The following is a 16,325-nucleotide window of genomic DNA, read 5'->3' as shown; positions in this document are numbered from 1 at the left end:
AACGACAGCAACTGAGTCCTTTCTACTTCTCATCAACAAACTAGCACCAGCTAATTACATCAACAAAAGAACAATAAATTCATAAAGTAAAACAATAAGTTAAATGCTTTTGCAATGTTCTTGCAGTCTTTATTCTGGGATTTTAAAAGGCCTGATTTAAACTCATTCAAAACCCATTCTCTTACACAGTTAAAGTTAGGCCCTTTGAAGATTTCTGGTGCCTTTTTCAATGTTAAATTGGTTTATTCCATAAGTCTAAGAACTGCAAATTCCTCTTAAATTATATTAACATGATGGTTACATTCATTTCACCCATCAGTAATAAATGACATCTGCATTGATTGGATTAATCATCTTTTGTTAAGTCACAATTTTCCCATTCACAGCTCATATTGTTCTGTTGCTGCAGTTTTTTGTCAACTATGATTACGCAAGGAAAGACCCCTTACCTCGTGGAGTAAGGTGGCGCCATGTCACGGTGGGTTCTGGCCTTCCAATAGCGAGGCACATGAGAGTCACATTGCTGCCCTCGTTCACAGAGACACTGCTGGAGATGTTGACAATTTTTGGTGGAACTGAGGGAGGCAAACACAGTAGGATTGGTTTTAATACTATGATGTGAAAATTCATTGATTTCTTTGCAATTACTTTTGTTGGTATGCTTAAAAGAAATTAATGCCTCACAGAACATTCCTCACTGTAAGAATGCATCAATAAATGTATTTCAAAGCCAGCTTCATCTCAACGCAAGTTTCAGAAAAAGGACTTAATCAATACATAATACCTGACTTTACAAAATAATACACAATTTTTAGAATTTGTTCGACTTCCTTAGTCTTGGTTCAATATTTAATTATTAAGAAACACCAGCGTTTCAAAATAATAGTTATTTTCCAGTGTCCAAGGGAATGCGAATCCAAAGGATTTAAGAACCTGGCTCTACAATAAGAAAGTGACACTTGGTTTCATATAGCTACTCCCACCAAGCTCTGATACAGACACATCAGTGACACATAAATGAAATGAATACCAAATAAGAAGCAATTAGTTGCTGTGTTCAACATACAACTGCAAGGGCTGTCAATACATTTCTGCAACTGAAGTTTTTTTGTTATTGTGTGAATGATGCAGAAACAGAAAGGCTTTACAGGCGATTTACATTAGCTGTACCAAGTAATAGCACCTATTATATCCTGTGCTGATATGTTAGGTTGGTTGTGCTCAAAATACCAACTCAATCTTGAAATTTGCATTCAAAGGTATCATTGGATCATTTCATTTCGGACAATCTTTCTCATTTCCTGACTGTCAATAATGAAACATGATTATGCCATGAGAAATAAAAGCTCTAAACCACAAGCTTTTGCCACAAACATTTGATCAAAATCTTTGCAAGCGACACTTGCTGAATGTCGCTGCACCGTGCATAGCAAAGTTCAATATTACAGCAATGCCATTCTTGCAAAATATTGCGACATATTCAAATAGACATGAAATATATCAACTTGCCAGCAACAACGACTTCCATTTATATTGCAGTTTGTAAATAGAAAAACATTCTAAGATGCTTCACAGGGAGGCAATGGAAAAAGACTGTTGGGGTTGTGGCGCAGTTTGGGAATTCCAAGCTGGATCACTACAGTGAGTTTTACACAAGATGAAGGTACAGCTATTTCTGGAGGAGAGGGATTTAAACTTTAGAGTAGGAATGCTCGAGCATGGGACATAGGTAACTCAGGGTATTGATGCCAATGGTAGGGTGAGAGGAAGGAGTTACAGTTGAATGAATGGAGAGCGTTTTTTGCAGGGGTGGTGGGGGTGAGTGTAGACCTGGAAGAGGAAACAGAGATAATGAGGGCTGGTGCCATGACATGATTTAAATACAATGATGAGAATTTCGATTTGTGATGTTTGGGAAGAAGCAGCCAATGCTGGTCGATAAGAACAGGGGTGACTGGCCAGTGAGATAAGATGCGGGATCGGATAAAAAAAAATGTACAAAGGGTGAAGAATAGGAGGAGAGCCTGGAGTGCATAGGACTAATTAGCTTCAATTTTAAATTGGAGTGCAAATCAGGGGTGCTCCTGCTCCTCCTGGCCATTGTTTCCTGTAAGCTGCAGGTGCGGCTGTGCAGCATCCTGAAAGGTGCCACGCAAGCTGCTCACGACTTGTCTCATTTAAGATACAGCACATGCATGCCTGCACAAAAGAAAAAACTGTGCATTCAAATGAACAGCCCATGCACAATGAAAAAAATTTACAGAGATCATTGCTCCTGGCCACAAGAATTTTTTAAAAAGTAAAAAAATAAACAGCATTGCTGGATCCTACCTGCTGCCAGGTTTTTCAGGCAGGTTCTTCGCGACTGTGCAGCTCTCAGTTGTGTCTGCAGTTAAAAAGCAGTCTGTATCCTGATGCCATCATCAGGATGTGACTTCACTTTTTAAAGTAGGTCCACCATTCCTCTAGTGTAGGTGGCCTTCCTGCACCTGAATCCAGGCATGTTACAATGGGAGGGTCAGGAACATATTGAAATGAGGTATTATCCTCCACTGTGATCTTAACCCTCTGCCTGCATCATTCCCACTGGGCAGACAGGTTCAAATCAGGCCTCCTGAGTTTGAAGATAATCAAGAGAAGGAAAAAAAAAAAGATTTTAGCAGCAGATAGGCCGAGGTAGGTGATGTTAGGGAGGTAGGTGATGGAGATGGTATGGGATCAAAAACTCAACTCGGGGCTGAATAATGTTCTCAGGTTGTGAGCAGCCTGATTACTTAAACAAACCAGTTACACATGAGGGTGGAACTGCAGACAAGTATGCAAGACACATTCACACACCATCTTTAGTCATGCTGTCAAGTAATTCACTGCAAAGCAAAAGATGGCATATAATCTCTGGCAGACAAACTTATTTTGAACCGTTCAATCATCGATCTCCTTCAGGTTGAACTTCTGGTTTCAAACCTCTGGAACACTGCTCTCTCTACCCTACTTTTTTCCCTGCTATGAAAACTCTCCTCTAGCCTTGAATATCCTGTTACGCTCAAGTGAGGAGGGGGCGAAGGGCTTCCTTCTTTTCCCTCTCTTTGTTTGACCACAACAGGTTTAATTCTTTCTTAAAGTGGATGTACTGATCAATTCAGTAGGTGTTTGATTACTTACTTACTATGATTATAACAAGAACCAATCGGACACATTTTATGGAGTTAACAAAGAACAAGGTTAAATTTATTGTATCTAAACCGAACTAATAAAATGATAAACAACGCACCGACTTTCACTCTCACATACACACTACAGGTTTACGCACACACAAATAGATTAGAATGGGGAAATGTTGAGTTGGAGTCCATAAAAGGTATACAGTCAGTGGCATTTGGTGATTCGGCTGGCTTCTAGCTGAATTCAGTGGTCCTGAGGCTTTTAGTTTGAAGAGGTAGATGACTGGTTCGGTGAGACTCTTAGAGATAGTGATGTGGATGTTAGCCTCCAACGGGATTTCTGATTGTAGCCAGAGTATGCAAAGGTGATCAGTCAACAAGCAAGATTTGAAAGCTTTCAAGCTAGAATGGAGAGAGAGACCCAACTCAGGGTGTGCTCATGCCAAAGTCCAAAAGCTTCTCCTTTGCTGCAGAGAAAAACACCAGCTTAAAACCACAGATGGGGAGGGACTTATCACATGACAGTCACTCAGTCATTCAAACATAGCAGTATTTCTCTGCTCACTGAGAGAATAGGTTGTTCCTTTAAACTTCCTGGGTCTTGGTTTAGTTTAGAGATACAGCACTGAAACAGGCCCTTCAGCCCACTGAGTCTGTGCCGACCATCAACCACCCATTTATACTAATCCTACACTAATCCCATATTCCTACCACATCCCCACCCGTCCCTATATTTCCCTACCACCTACCTATACTAGGGGCAATTTATAATGGCCAATTTACCTACCAACCTGCAAGTCTTTTGGCTTGTGGGAGGAAACCGGAGCACCCAGAGAAAACCCACGCAGACACAGGGAGAACTTGCAAACTCCACACAGGCAGTACCCAGAATTGAACCCGGGTCGCTGGAGCTGTGAGGCTGCAGTGCTAACCACTGCGCCACTGTGCCGCCCTTGCTGGGATATCAGGAGACACTTAATTTCTCACAGGACACCAGTCTGGTGTGTACTCTGTCTTTAATGAAACTGACTGTAATGGCTGCCTGCAGTCAGAGTGCCTCATGGTAGAGGTCACATGACTACAGCAATCCAGGAGGTACATTGGTACAGTATTGCACTTCTCTCCCAAACAATTTCACTTCTCACAGTCCTTTGCAATGGACGATACAGTGTTGCAAACTGGGTGATTATCTTAAGCTGCCAGGATGACTTTGCTGGCAGCTTGTCTTTTAAAAATGTCTTTTAAAATAAAATACAAATTCAGTTCTCCAGCCAGTGGACCAAAGAAAATTATCATTCAACAAAACACATTGGCATAACAACCCCAAGATCAATTTCTCCAAAGCTCTTCTCATCAGTTTTCCTGCCTTCATCCTTCATATAGTTCAGTTATTATAATATTTTACAGCCCATGTCCTCCCCACATCAAATACTGGACAACAATTATCCTGACATCGGTCCAGTTCCACTGGCTCCCTGTGCCCCAGTGAGTTGAGTTCAAGATGCTCATTTCTATTTTCAAATCCCTCAATAACCATACTCCACCTTATTCAGGAGATTTTCAGCCATTTACCCTAACCCACATCCTCAAATCCAATTACTTCAGTTTTTCCTCATGCTGCCTCTTCTGTTGCCAATCACCTTCAATCTGTGCCCTCACGTTATTGACTCTTCAGCCATTTGACACAGTTTTTCTTTACTTACTCTATCCAATCCCTTCCCTGTTCGAAGAACAACAACTCCAGCTTCTTCTGTCTATCCACATAACTCTGATCCATCATCCACGGTACCATTCTCGCAAACCTATTCTGTACCCTTCCAAAGTCTTCACGGCCTTTCCTAAAGCGGGGAGCCCCAAACTGTACACAATACTCTAGCTGGGGTTGAACTCATGTTTTACATAGGTTTAGCATAATATCCAGGCTTTTGTACTCTATGCCTCGATTGATAAAGCCCAGGATCTCATCTGATTTTGAACTGCTTTGTTCACATATCCTTCAAAGATTCGTACATAAGGACCCTCAAGTTTCCGTCTTCTTGCGTCGCCTTTAAAATTGTACCATTTATCTTGTATTCTTCATTCTTCCTACCAAAATGCATCACATCACATTTTTCTATGTTGAATTTCATCTACCATGTGCCTGCCCATTCCACTAGCCTGTCCTCTTGAAGTCCATTACTATCGACCTCACTGTATACTATACGTGCAAGTTTTTTGTCATTGCAAATTTCAAAATTGAACCCTTTACCCCCAATTCACAAATGTATATCTAAAACAACAGTGGTCCCAGGACTGAACCTTGGGTAACAAAGCAAAATGCCATCCAACCCTAAAAAACAGACATTCACAATAACTCCATCCCTTACACTTCTAGTTTTCTATCCCTTCGCCAATTTTGTATTCATGCTGCTCCTGCCACTTTTATCCCAGGGATTTAAATTTTGCAGGCAAACCTAATTTTTGTTATTTTGCTACATGTTTTTTGAAAGTCTATCTACATAACACCAACTGCTCTGCCCTCATCAATCCTCTTCTCCTGTTTCTGACAAATAAATTGAAATATGTTAGGCAAAATAGGTTTATATACACATTTTTTTCAACATCTAAATTATAAAAGCCTCCGTGTAACACAAAAATAGATCCAAGCCAGTTGTGAGTTGTAAAATATAGGAGATAATGATGAATTAAGGGGAATCACCAATCTGTCTTTGGGTTTATTGATTGTTACAGGAAGATCTGTGTCTGGAGCACTCTACAGACAATTATCCAGGAGCCTTAAAAGGACAGGACATAATCTAAAGAAGCAAGGCTTTTTACACAGATTTTCTTTGGGCTGAACATTCCTATCTTCTAAGACAATGCAGAGTTCCTCACATGAAGAGCAAGAAGAATGACGTTCTCACAATACTACCAGCCACTAAAAGATGACCTGCATTGATTCATTCAACTGTTTTCCTCCCTCCTTATAGAGAAGTATACATCCTCAGTGACACTTGTCACTACGTGATGAACCTGCATCTTATCAATCTATTGCACAGCAGGCTGGTGCTCCAACACTGTTTTGTTTGCATATCAAATAGATGTCTTGTTTATGTAGCACACATATCCACACAAGCGAAATAATGACACAGTCTGTTGGACCTCAACTGGGGAAATCCAATTTACCCAAAGATTGATTTACAGGAGTGAGGTCCTCTCAGAGTAAAAAGTTAAATCAAAGAATATGAAAACATACAAGTACCCAAAATGAATTATAAGATAATCATCCAATCAACGTAACAAAGAGAAATCTCAAGAAAGAAATACAAATAGGTTATTAATAACTCAAGTGATATCAATCATACTACCAAAGAAAATGTTTTATTTAGCTCAGACTAATACAGGACAAAATAAACCTAACATTTAAAGGTGCAGTGATCCTGCTCCTCCAGTAGCATTCTCTTCTAATACAACTTCAGATGCTTTCTGAAACTATTACTTTTGTCAAAACTGAACATTTTTAAATTAAAAAGAAATATGCATTTAAAATAATGTAGCAATGTTAAGTAGGGCTCTCATCAATGAAGACAATCATTATTCTAAAGTACTCATTTTCTCAAGCCCATCTGCCACAGTTGGCAGAGCTTTCAACATTAGCAACTGCTTTGAGAAATTTCTGAGCAACACAGGTGAGAAAGGTAGGAAACCAGTTAAACGCAAGGGCTTAGAAATTTGATTGTGCCTGAAAACTTATCAGGCAGCATGTAATATTTGACTCATGACTCAGGGTTGCATTAGCTGCACATCTATTTGATGGGAGATGGATATCAGATGTCTATGACATAATTTAAAGGCAGCTAGCGCCATTTAAAGGGGAGGTGCACTCTGGCATCGGAAGGAAGGATGTACTTTTGAATAGAGTTCGGTTGCACAGAGCATTGAGAGGGAACCAAGGTCCTCTGATCCTGCCTTGACGACCTGGTGGAGGTAGTGGGCAGGAGTAAGGAGGTCCTCTTCTTCCAATAGGCTGAAAGCCTGTGGAAAAAACTGCATCTTGCAGGATTTTCAGAAGAATAGGCCTTTTAGATTTAAAGTTATTATTGTCAGCAGTTTGTTTAACTGTCCTTGTACAACTATGTCAGGAGAGATTTTGTCTACTGTGGTTATAGATCATGACATGGGAACCATTGTTTGACTGCCTGCCTATTTTTAAATGCATGACAGAGGTTAGGAGTTGCTTGGCATGGGGAAATAGCTAAAGTTTATTGAATTTGAACTTAAATATTATATTTAAAGTATATAAGGCAGATGTAAAATACAGTATGTTAGAGTACACTTGGAGTGGAATTAAACACCCTCAAAGTCAAGGCCAAAGCGAGACTGAACGCCTTGTAACCTTGTGACATTAGTCAGGTTATAACCATACCATTTACTTCCTGGATCGTAGTTTCTTGAATGCATACAACAAACACATATACTTTGTATAAGGCTCCCACTAGTCTCCTAATATCGCAGACTGAAAATTAACAGAAACCTCCTGCTGATTATCATCTACCACCCCACCCCCCCACCCCTCAGCTGACGAATCAATGCTCGTCCATGTTCAACACCACTTGGAAGAAGCACTGAGGGTGGCAAGGGCACAGAATGCACCACACTCGATGGGGGACTTCAACGTCCATCACCAGGAGTGGCTCGGTAGCACCACTACTGACCAAGCTGGCGGAGTCCTAAAGGACATAGCTGCCAGACTGGGTCTGCGGGAGGCGGTGAGGGAGCCAACAAGAGGGAAAAACCTATTTGGCTTTGTTCTCACTAATCTACCTGTCGCAGATGCATCTGTCCATGACAGTATTAGTAGGAGTGACCACTGCATAGACCTTGTGGAGACGAAGTCCCATTTTCACATTGAGGATACCCTCCATCAGGGGAGGCAGGAGGTAGTGGTAATGTCACTAGACTAGTAATCCAGAGACCCAGGCAAATGGTGAAATTTGAATTCAATTAATCTGTGAATTAAAAAGCTAGTCTAATGGTGACCATGAAACCATTGTTGATTGTTGTAAAAACCCATCTGGTTCATGAATGTCCTTTAGGGAATCTGCCATCCTAACCTGGTCTGGCCTATATGTGACTCCAGACCCACAGCAATGTGGCTGACTCTTAAAATGCCCTCTGAAATGGCTTAGCCAATTCAAGGGAAATAAATTCTGGCATAGCCAGCAACATCCACATCCCACAAACGAATAAAAAAAGTGTGGCATTACCACCAAGCTAAATGGGATAGATGAGTACCATCTGCAGCAACTCACCAAGGTTCCTTCTACAGCACTTCTAAGAAAAGTACAGCAATAATTATGGGTGATTTTAATCTACATATAGATTGGGTGAATCAGATTGGCAAAAGTAGCCAGGAAGATGAGCTCATAGTGTGTATTCAGAACAATTTCTCAGAGCAGCACGTTCGAGAACCAACCAGAGAGCAGGCTATTCTAGATCTGGTGATGTGCAATGAGACAGTATTAATTAATGACCTCATAGTGAAGGACCCTCTAGGTAGCAGTGATCATAACATAATTGAACTTCGTATTCAGTTTGAGGGTGAAAAGTGCGGGTCAATGACTAGTGTTTTCAACTTAAATAAAGACAATTACAAGGGTATGAAGGCAGAGCTGGCTAAAGTGAACTGGGAAATTTGATTGAAGGGTAGGACAACAGAGATGCAGTGGCAGACATTTAAGGTGATATTTCATAATACTCAGCAAAGCTACAGCCCAGTGAGAAAGAAAGACTCTAAGAAGGACGCACCATCCGTGGTTAACTAAGGAAGTTAAGAATAGTATCAAACTGAAAGAAAAAGCGTAAAATTCTCTGAAGATTAGTGGTAGGTCAGAAGATTCACCAGAAAACCAGCGAAGAATGATGAAAAATAATGAGGGAGAAATCAAAGTATGAGAGAAAGCTATCTATAAACATAAAAATTGATAATAAGAACTTCTACAAGTATTTAAAAAAGAAATGCATAACAAAAGTGAGCATTGGTCCTATAGAGAGTGAGTCTGGGGAATTAATAATGGGAAATAAGGAAATGGCAGAAGTATTGAACAGATATTGTGTGTTTGTCTTCACTGTTGAAGACACAAATAACATCCTAGAAATGCTTGTAAATCAAGAGGTGAAAGGGAGGGAGGAACTTAAAACAATTATCAGGGAAAGCGTACTGAGAAAACTGTTAGAACTAGAGGCTGACAAGTCCCCAGGACCTGATGGTCTGCATCCAAGGGTCTTATAGGAATTGGCTGCTAAGATAGTGGATACATTGATTGTAATTTTCAAAAATTCCCTAGATTCTGGAAAGGTCCCATCAGATTGGCAAATAGCAAATGTAACTCCTCTATCCAAGAAAGGAGGGAGACAACAGCAGGAAACTGCAGGCCAGTTAGCCCAATATCTGTCGTAGGGAAAATTCTAGAATCTATTATTAAGCAAGGCATTTGGAAACTCTTAATGTGATCAGGTAGAATCAATATGGTTTTGTGAAAAGGAAATCACGTTTGACTAATTTATTAGCGTTCTTTGAGGAAGTAACGAGTGATCTGGATAAAGGAGAACCTGTAGATGTGGTGTACTTGGATTTCCAAAAGGCATTTGATAAGGTGCCACATCAAAAGTTACTACACAAAATAAGAGCTCATGGTATAAGGGATAACATATTAGCATGGATAGAGGATTGGTTAGCTAGCAGGAAGCAAAGAGTAGGGATAAATGGGGCATTTTTGGGTTGGCAAGCCTGGAACTAGTGGAGTGTCACAGGGATCAGTGCTGGGGCCACGACTATTTATAATCTATATCAATGACTTGGATGAAGGGACCAAATGTATGGTTGCTAAATTTGCTAATGACACAAAGATAGGTAGGAGAATAAGTTGTGAAGACAACATAAAGAGTCTGCAAAAGGATACAGATAGGTTAAGTGAGTGGGCAAAAATTTGGCAGATGAGAGTATAATGTGGGAAAATGTGAACTGTCCACTTTGGCAGGAAGAACAGAAAAATAGTATATTTAAATAGAGAGAGATTGCAGAACTCTGCAGCATAGATGGATCTGATTCACAAAAAGTTAGTATGCAGGTACAGCAAGTGGTTAAGAAGACAAATGGAATACTGTGCTTATTGCAAAGGGAATGAAGTACAAATATAAGGAAGTTTTGCTACAGTTGTACAGGGCATTGGTGAGACCACATCTGGTGTGCTGCACACAGTTTTGGTATCATTACTTCAGAAAGGATTTAATTTCATTAGAAGCAGTTCAGAGATAGTTCACTTGACTGATACTTGGGATGAAGGGTTTATCTTATGAGGAATGATTGGACAGGTTGGGCCTATATCCACTGAAGTTCAGAAGAATGTGATCTATTGAAACTTACAAGATCCTGAGGAGACTTGACAGGGTGGATGATTCCCCTAATGGGAGAGACTAGACCTACGAAACACAGTTTAAAAATAAAGGGTCTCCCATTTAAGACGGAGATGAGGAGAAATCTTTTCTCTGAGAGGGTTATTAGTCTGTGGAATTTTCTTCCCCAGAAAGCAGTGGAGGCAGGGTTCTTGAATATTTTTAAGGCTGAGTTAGACAGATTCTTGATTGACAAGGGAGTCAAAGATTATAATAAGTAGATAGGAAAGTAGAGTTGAGGACACAATCAGATCAACCATGATCTTATCAAATGGCTGAGTAGGGTCGAAGGGCTGAATGGTCTACTCCTGCTCCTAATTTGTATGTTCGTATGTATGTATGTACTTTAACATACATATTGTCCTCCCTATGACTAAATCAGAGATTGCTGAGTATTTTGAAGCACAGCTTCAGACTGCCCCGAGTTGTATCTTCATCCCTGCACAATTTGATGCTACTTTCATTGCCACAAGGAAGTGAATCCATTACCACTAAATGACGTTCAACAGAACTGACAGCATTGCACAAATCCTAAGTGTCACATTTCGAGTTCCAAGTCAAATACCTGATGGATCAAATCACACCAAAACATGGAAGAGGGCAAAACCGGCAAGCTCCAACTGTCACAAAGGCTGGCAAGTAACACTGATGTAATATTGTTGTCTATCTTACCCACAAACTTATTATTTCTTCTCATGCAGACCTGCTGGATTTTTGAATGCTTCCTCTTGCGTTCTATCATTCATGTGTACAAGAACACCATAGGCCATGAGTGATAGTGAAATTCTTTCATTAAAGCTGTGCTGCCATTGCTTTAATCAATTTTTTTTGAATGACATTGTGAACTTTGGGACAAGTCTCAACTCCACTGCGTTTCGTATTTTCTCTCCCTCCAGCACGTCAAATACAATAAGGATAAAATTAATATACATAAGATTACAATCTGAGGGTAGAAATCCAACAGATCACAATCTCACAGAACAAATTTGGTTGACCTGCTATCTCCCCCGAATGGAATTGATTTAGTCTCCTTCATGTATGGAATATGTTCCAAATTTAATGGTTTGTCACTGATGACGTGTGCATGTGTGATTTTTTTCTTGAGTCAATCATCCTTAGCAGACTGGTTGTGGATGTAAAACATCTTTCCTCGTGTTTCTCTCTTCTACCAGCTCCCACAGCTGATTGTCCATTGACACACTTGTATTCAGGCCTTTCCATACATATTATCATCTTAGATTTACCCTTTCATTTTAGTTTTTTTCCAGCTAAAACCAATTCCATTATCTTCAGCCAGATGGTGGACATACCAGACACACTTCAATCTTCCTCCCATTGCACTCTGTTCCTTCAGGCACTATTACAACATTGATCAGTCGATCCTAGTTCATAGTCAACATCTTCCTCGCATCGCATCTTCTAAGGGCCCGCATGGGAGATTGGTTAAGAAGTTAAGAGCCCATGGGATCCAAAATTGGCTTAGTGGCAGGAGGCAAAGGGTAATGGTCGAGGGTTGTTTTTACGAGCGGAAGCCTGTGACCAGTGGTGTACCGCAGGGATTGGTGCTGGGACCCTTGCTGTTTGTAGTGTACATTAATGATTTAGACGTGAATATAGGAGGTATGATCAGTAAGTTCACAGATGTCACGAAAACTGGTGGTGTCATAAATAGTGAGGAGGAAAGCCTTAGATTACAGGACGATATAGATGGGCTGGTAAGATGGGTGGAGCAGTGGCAAATGGAATTTAATCCTGAGAAGTGTGAGGTGATGCATTTTGGGAGGACCAACAAGGTAAGGGAATATACAATGGATGGCAGGACCCTCGGAAGTACAAAGGGACAGAGGGACCTTGGTGTACTTGTCCATAGATTACTGAAGGCAGCAGCACAGGTAGATAAGGTGGTTAGGAAGGTATATGGGATACTTGCCTTTATTAGCCGAGGCACAGAATATAAGGGCAGGGAGGCAATGATGGAGCTGTATAAAATGCTAGTTTGGCCACAGCTGGAGTTCTGTGTACAGTTCTGGGCACCACACTATAGGAAGGATGTGATTGCACTGGAGAGGGTGCAGAGGAGATTCACCAGGATGTTGCCTGGGCTGGAACATTTCAGCTATGAAGAGAGACTGAAAAGGCTAGGGTTGTTTTCCTTAGAACAGAGAAGGCTGAGGGGAGATATGACTGAGGTATACAAAATTATGAAGGGCATTGATAGGTTAGATAGGAAGAAACATTTTCCCTTAGCGGAGGGGTCAATAACCAGGGGGCATAGATTTAAGGAAAGGTGCAGGAGTTTAGAGTGGATTTGAGGAAAATCTATTCACCTAGAGGGTGGTTGGAACCTGGAACACACTGCCTGAAGAGGTGGTAGAGGCAGGAACCCTCACAACATTTAAGAAGTATTTAGAAGAGCACTTGAAACGCCATAGAATACAAGGATACGGGCCAAGTGCTGGAAAATGGAATTAGAATAGTTAGGTGCTTGATGGCCGGCACAGACACGATGAGCCAGAAGGTCCTATTTCTGTGCTGTATAACTCAATGACTCTTAAACTATAATTCTGCTTCTGAGTGTTTGTCAGGATCTAACTCTATGCAATACCTTTCTTTCCTGACATATTATTTTCTCCTATTCTTTCTCTCAGTCAGCTCACATCATGCACCATCTCTGTTTGAGGCCTCTGCCAACAATGATTTATACTCAAATTGTTGTGAGATGTAGAACAGTCTGAGGTACCATTGGTACCATTCTGCTATAATATGGCTGAGTTCAGGAACTAACTATATTGTAGCCCAAGACGTAACATTCTGTTTACATAATGCATTGGAGCATCAACTCTTTATGGAACACTACTCCTTGACCACGTGTACTAAAATAGCTTCATTATGGTAAGCTCATTCTTAGACTTAATTTTAATTTACAACAGTTATAGGGAGTATGTGTATGTTATTTTTGTAAAAAAGCAGAATAGGATATTGCAAGGCATCACTGATAGGACACTGCAGGGTGGAAACACTACTGAATATCACTGAATACCACCAAAGTGTGATGTCATGAAGAGCTGGGCAGGATATTGCAGAGTGTCACAAGTACTGGGCAAAATGGAACAGAAGAAAATTTGATTGAGTGAAAGCTAATACTTATGCAGAAACCACAAAAGAATAAAGTAGTTCTATGATGTGCCTTAAACTAAAGCCAGGCCCAAACAACTGTGTAGACATTTTCTCGTCTAATGTTCTTGCTTTTTTACATTTTATTTCTGTCACGCTCCTGGAGGGAACAGTGATGAAATATGAAATGAACTGCAGGAATTATGAAATAAAAGTCAACTGTTGAACTGAACTACAAAAGAAAAGGACACATTTTTGCCACAGGCAAAATGGAGTAGAGGTCAGGTGACCTCTCCTATACTGTCAATAAACAAGTTTGTCTGTGAAGATGAAAACCATTATCGATATCTAAATTAGCTTTTGGGGAAAAGACATTGATATGAAAACAGGAGTTATTAGCATCGAATAGGCTATCTGCAGGAATGGAACTAACAAAGACTTTTACAGACAGACTGACTCCAATGCTTAGGCCAAATAATAGGTGTAAAATAACACTTATCTGTCAGAATGGACCACATTCAGAAGCCATCATGTAGCAATGGTTCCCATATCTTGGAACATTGTATGATTCACCCAAGGGGAGAGAGCCCTGAGTCACATGACTGATACCCCAATCTGACAGGTTTCTACCCTGGAGAGAGAGAAGCAGAACAGCCAAAGAAGGTCTTCTCCCGCCAGAACAGCTGAGAGTCAGTTCCAGTGAAGCAGGAGCCCTGCTGACAGCATCTTTTAACTACCATAGCGGAGATATTGCAAGGTGACCTTGGAACACCCCATCTGTTAAAGTGATCCAGGATTTACCACCATCAACTTCAGATTGAGGCTTAACCACAAGCAGCCTACGACACTTCATCCTTTTCAAGACACTGAACATTGAGGCCGGCACCGCTGAAAGATTTCCTCCCAAGAAACTTATAAAGATTCTTTTTGAAAAACAACACTCTTTTACAACAATTGGACTCTAAGTTCATGTTGCACTCGACTCTCTATCGTTTCTTGTGTGTGTATGTGTGTGTGAACGCGTGAGTGGGTGAAGTGGCGAATACTTTTTGGTTATTGTTTAAAAATAATTGTTATCTTTCTTTTTTAACCTATGAAAAAACCTCTCATTTATCAACTTGTTTGACTTTCTCTTTAAACATTCACGGACTAAAACACTATTTTTAAAACACTACCTGCGGTTAGTTGAGAGGTGAAAAGCGAAAGTCACCCATGCCACTTTCCATCTGTCCATAACATTTCCTTTTTCTTTCCAAATGCAATAAGCAGATTGCAGCCAAATGTTACAATGTGCCAGGTTAGCAAGATTCCAGTCGACACAAGAGATCCATTTCCAAGTTATACGATAAAATACAGGCCACCTAATATTTACTAAGTCACATTTCAAAACAATAATTTTGTTTTTCATTAACACTCAATAACAAAATGCATCTCTGTCCTATCTTGTTGTTATATTTTTATTTCAGTTAAATCACTGATAAAACTGCTGATAACTAAATCTCATTATGATGGATGACAGGCCTCATATTTCAGATGTCTTTTATTAAGGTTTTTCAGGCATATTCACTGCAAGAATGAATAATTTATTATTCATTGTCATCTAGCATCATTTTTTTTATCCTTAACCCATAAATATTACTAGTCTGGCAAATAATAATTAAAGATGTATGAGTTGTTATTTCATATCTTTTGAAGGTGATAATAGCCCTGACATTTTCCCCAGTGAGATTTTATACTCTTTCGGATGAGAATGGGATGCTCAATATAAATGTCGGCAATAAATTTTTAAAAAATGAATGAAGTAATGTGTCGCATCATTAATCCCACAACTAGTCTAGGCAGACTGTACAGTTTGAAAAATTATCAGCCTAACTTTCAAAGTCTCAACTAAAAATAATTACTTTGTGTAACAGTGAAACATTAATAAGTGCCACCAACACCTTGTTTCTCAACGGGAGCTGAAAATCTTTGGGCAGCACTTTCAGCTGACATCGTTATAGAAACTCAACAAACTTCAAATTGTCTACCCTAATAGTGATGACAATTAAAACAGGTGTATCTTCTTCCCTCCACTGCACTGTTCTTAGAGTCACAGAGTCATACAGCACTGAAACAGGCCCTTCGGCCCAATGAGTCCGTGCCGACTATCAACCACCCATTTATACTAATCCTACATTAATCCCATTTTCCCTCTCACATCCCCACCATCCCTCAATTCTCCTATCCCCTACCTACACTAGGGGCAATTTTTTACAATGGCCAATTTTACCTATCAACCCGCAAGTCTTTGGGAGGAAACCAGAGCACCTGGAGGAAACCCACACGGTCACAGGGAGAACTTGCAAGCTCCACACAGACAGTACCCAGAACCGAACCCGGGTCGCTGGAGCTGTGAGGCTGCGGTTGCTAGCCACTGCGCCACTCCAAAATCCTTGCACCAATGCGACTACCGATCACTATCATATCCCCACCACTCACCCACACAACCTCCACCCCACCACTACACCACCCAACTAAATAACCTTGAACTTAAGTTCCACAGCTTTCAAATACTCAAGACCATCTGCCATGGTCCGCAAATAGGAAATCAGTTTTATAAGCTCTCTCTTTGGCTGA

The 16,325-nt window shown here is 40.4% G+C and overlaps 1 protein-coding gene across 7 annotated transcripts in view; it reads right to left on the bottom strand.

Annotated features, from left to right (window-relative positions):
* Positions 1-16,325, bottom strand: part of opcml (opioid binding protein/cell adhesion molecule-like) — a 1,070,268-nt gene that overhangs the window by 384,450 nt on the left and 669,493 nt on the right. For all 7 annotated transcript variants that reach the window (XM_068053861.1, XM_068053862.1, XM_068053863.1 and 4 more), the window contains one exon: positions 450-575. In XM_068053861.1, coding sequence (XP_067909962.1) covers positions 450-575 — 126 coding nt within the window. The remainder of the gene's footprint in view (positions 1-449; positions 576-16,325) is intronic.

Source organism: Heterodontus francisci, chromosome 22 (assembly GCF_036365525.1).
Source record: "Heterodontus francisci isolate sHetFra1 chromosome 22, sHetFra1.hap1, whole genome shotgun sequence".
Lineage (NCBI taxonomy): Eukaryota > Metazoa > Chordata > Chondrichthyes > Heterodontiformes > Heterodontidae > Heterodontus > Heterodontus francisci.
Note: the sequence above shows the minus strand (reverse complement) of the source record. Positions and strands in the feature narration are given on the sequence as shown.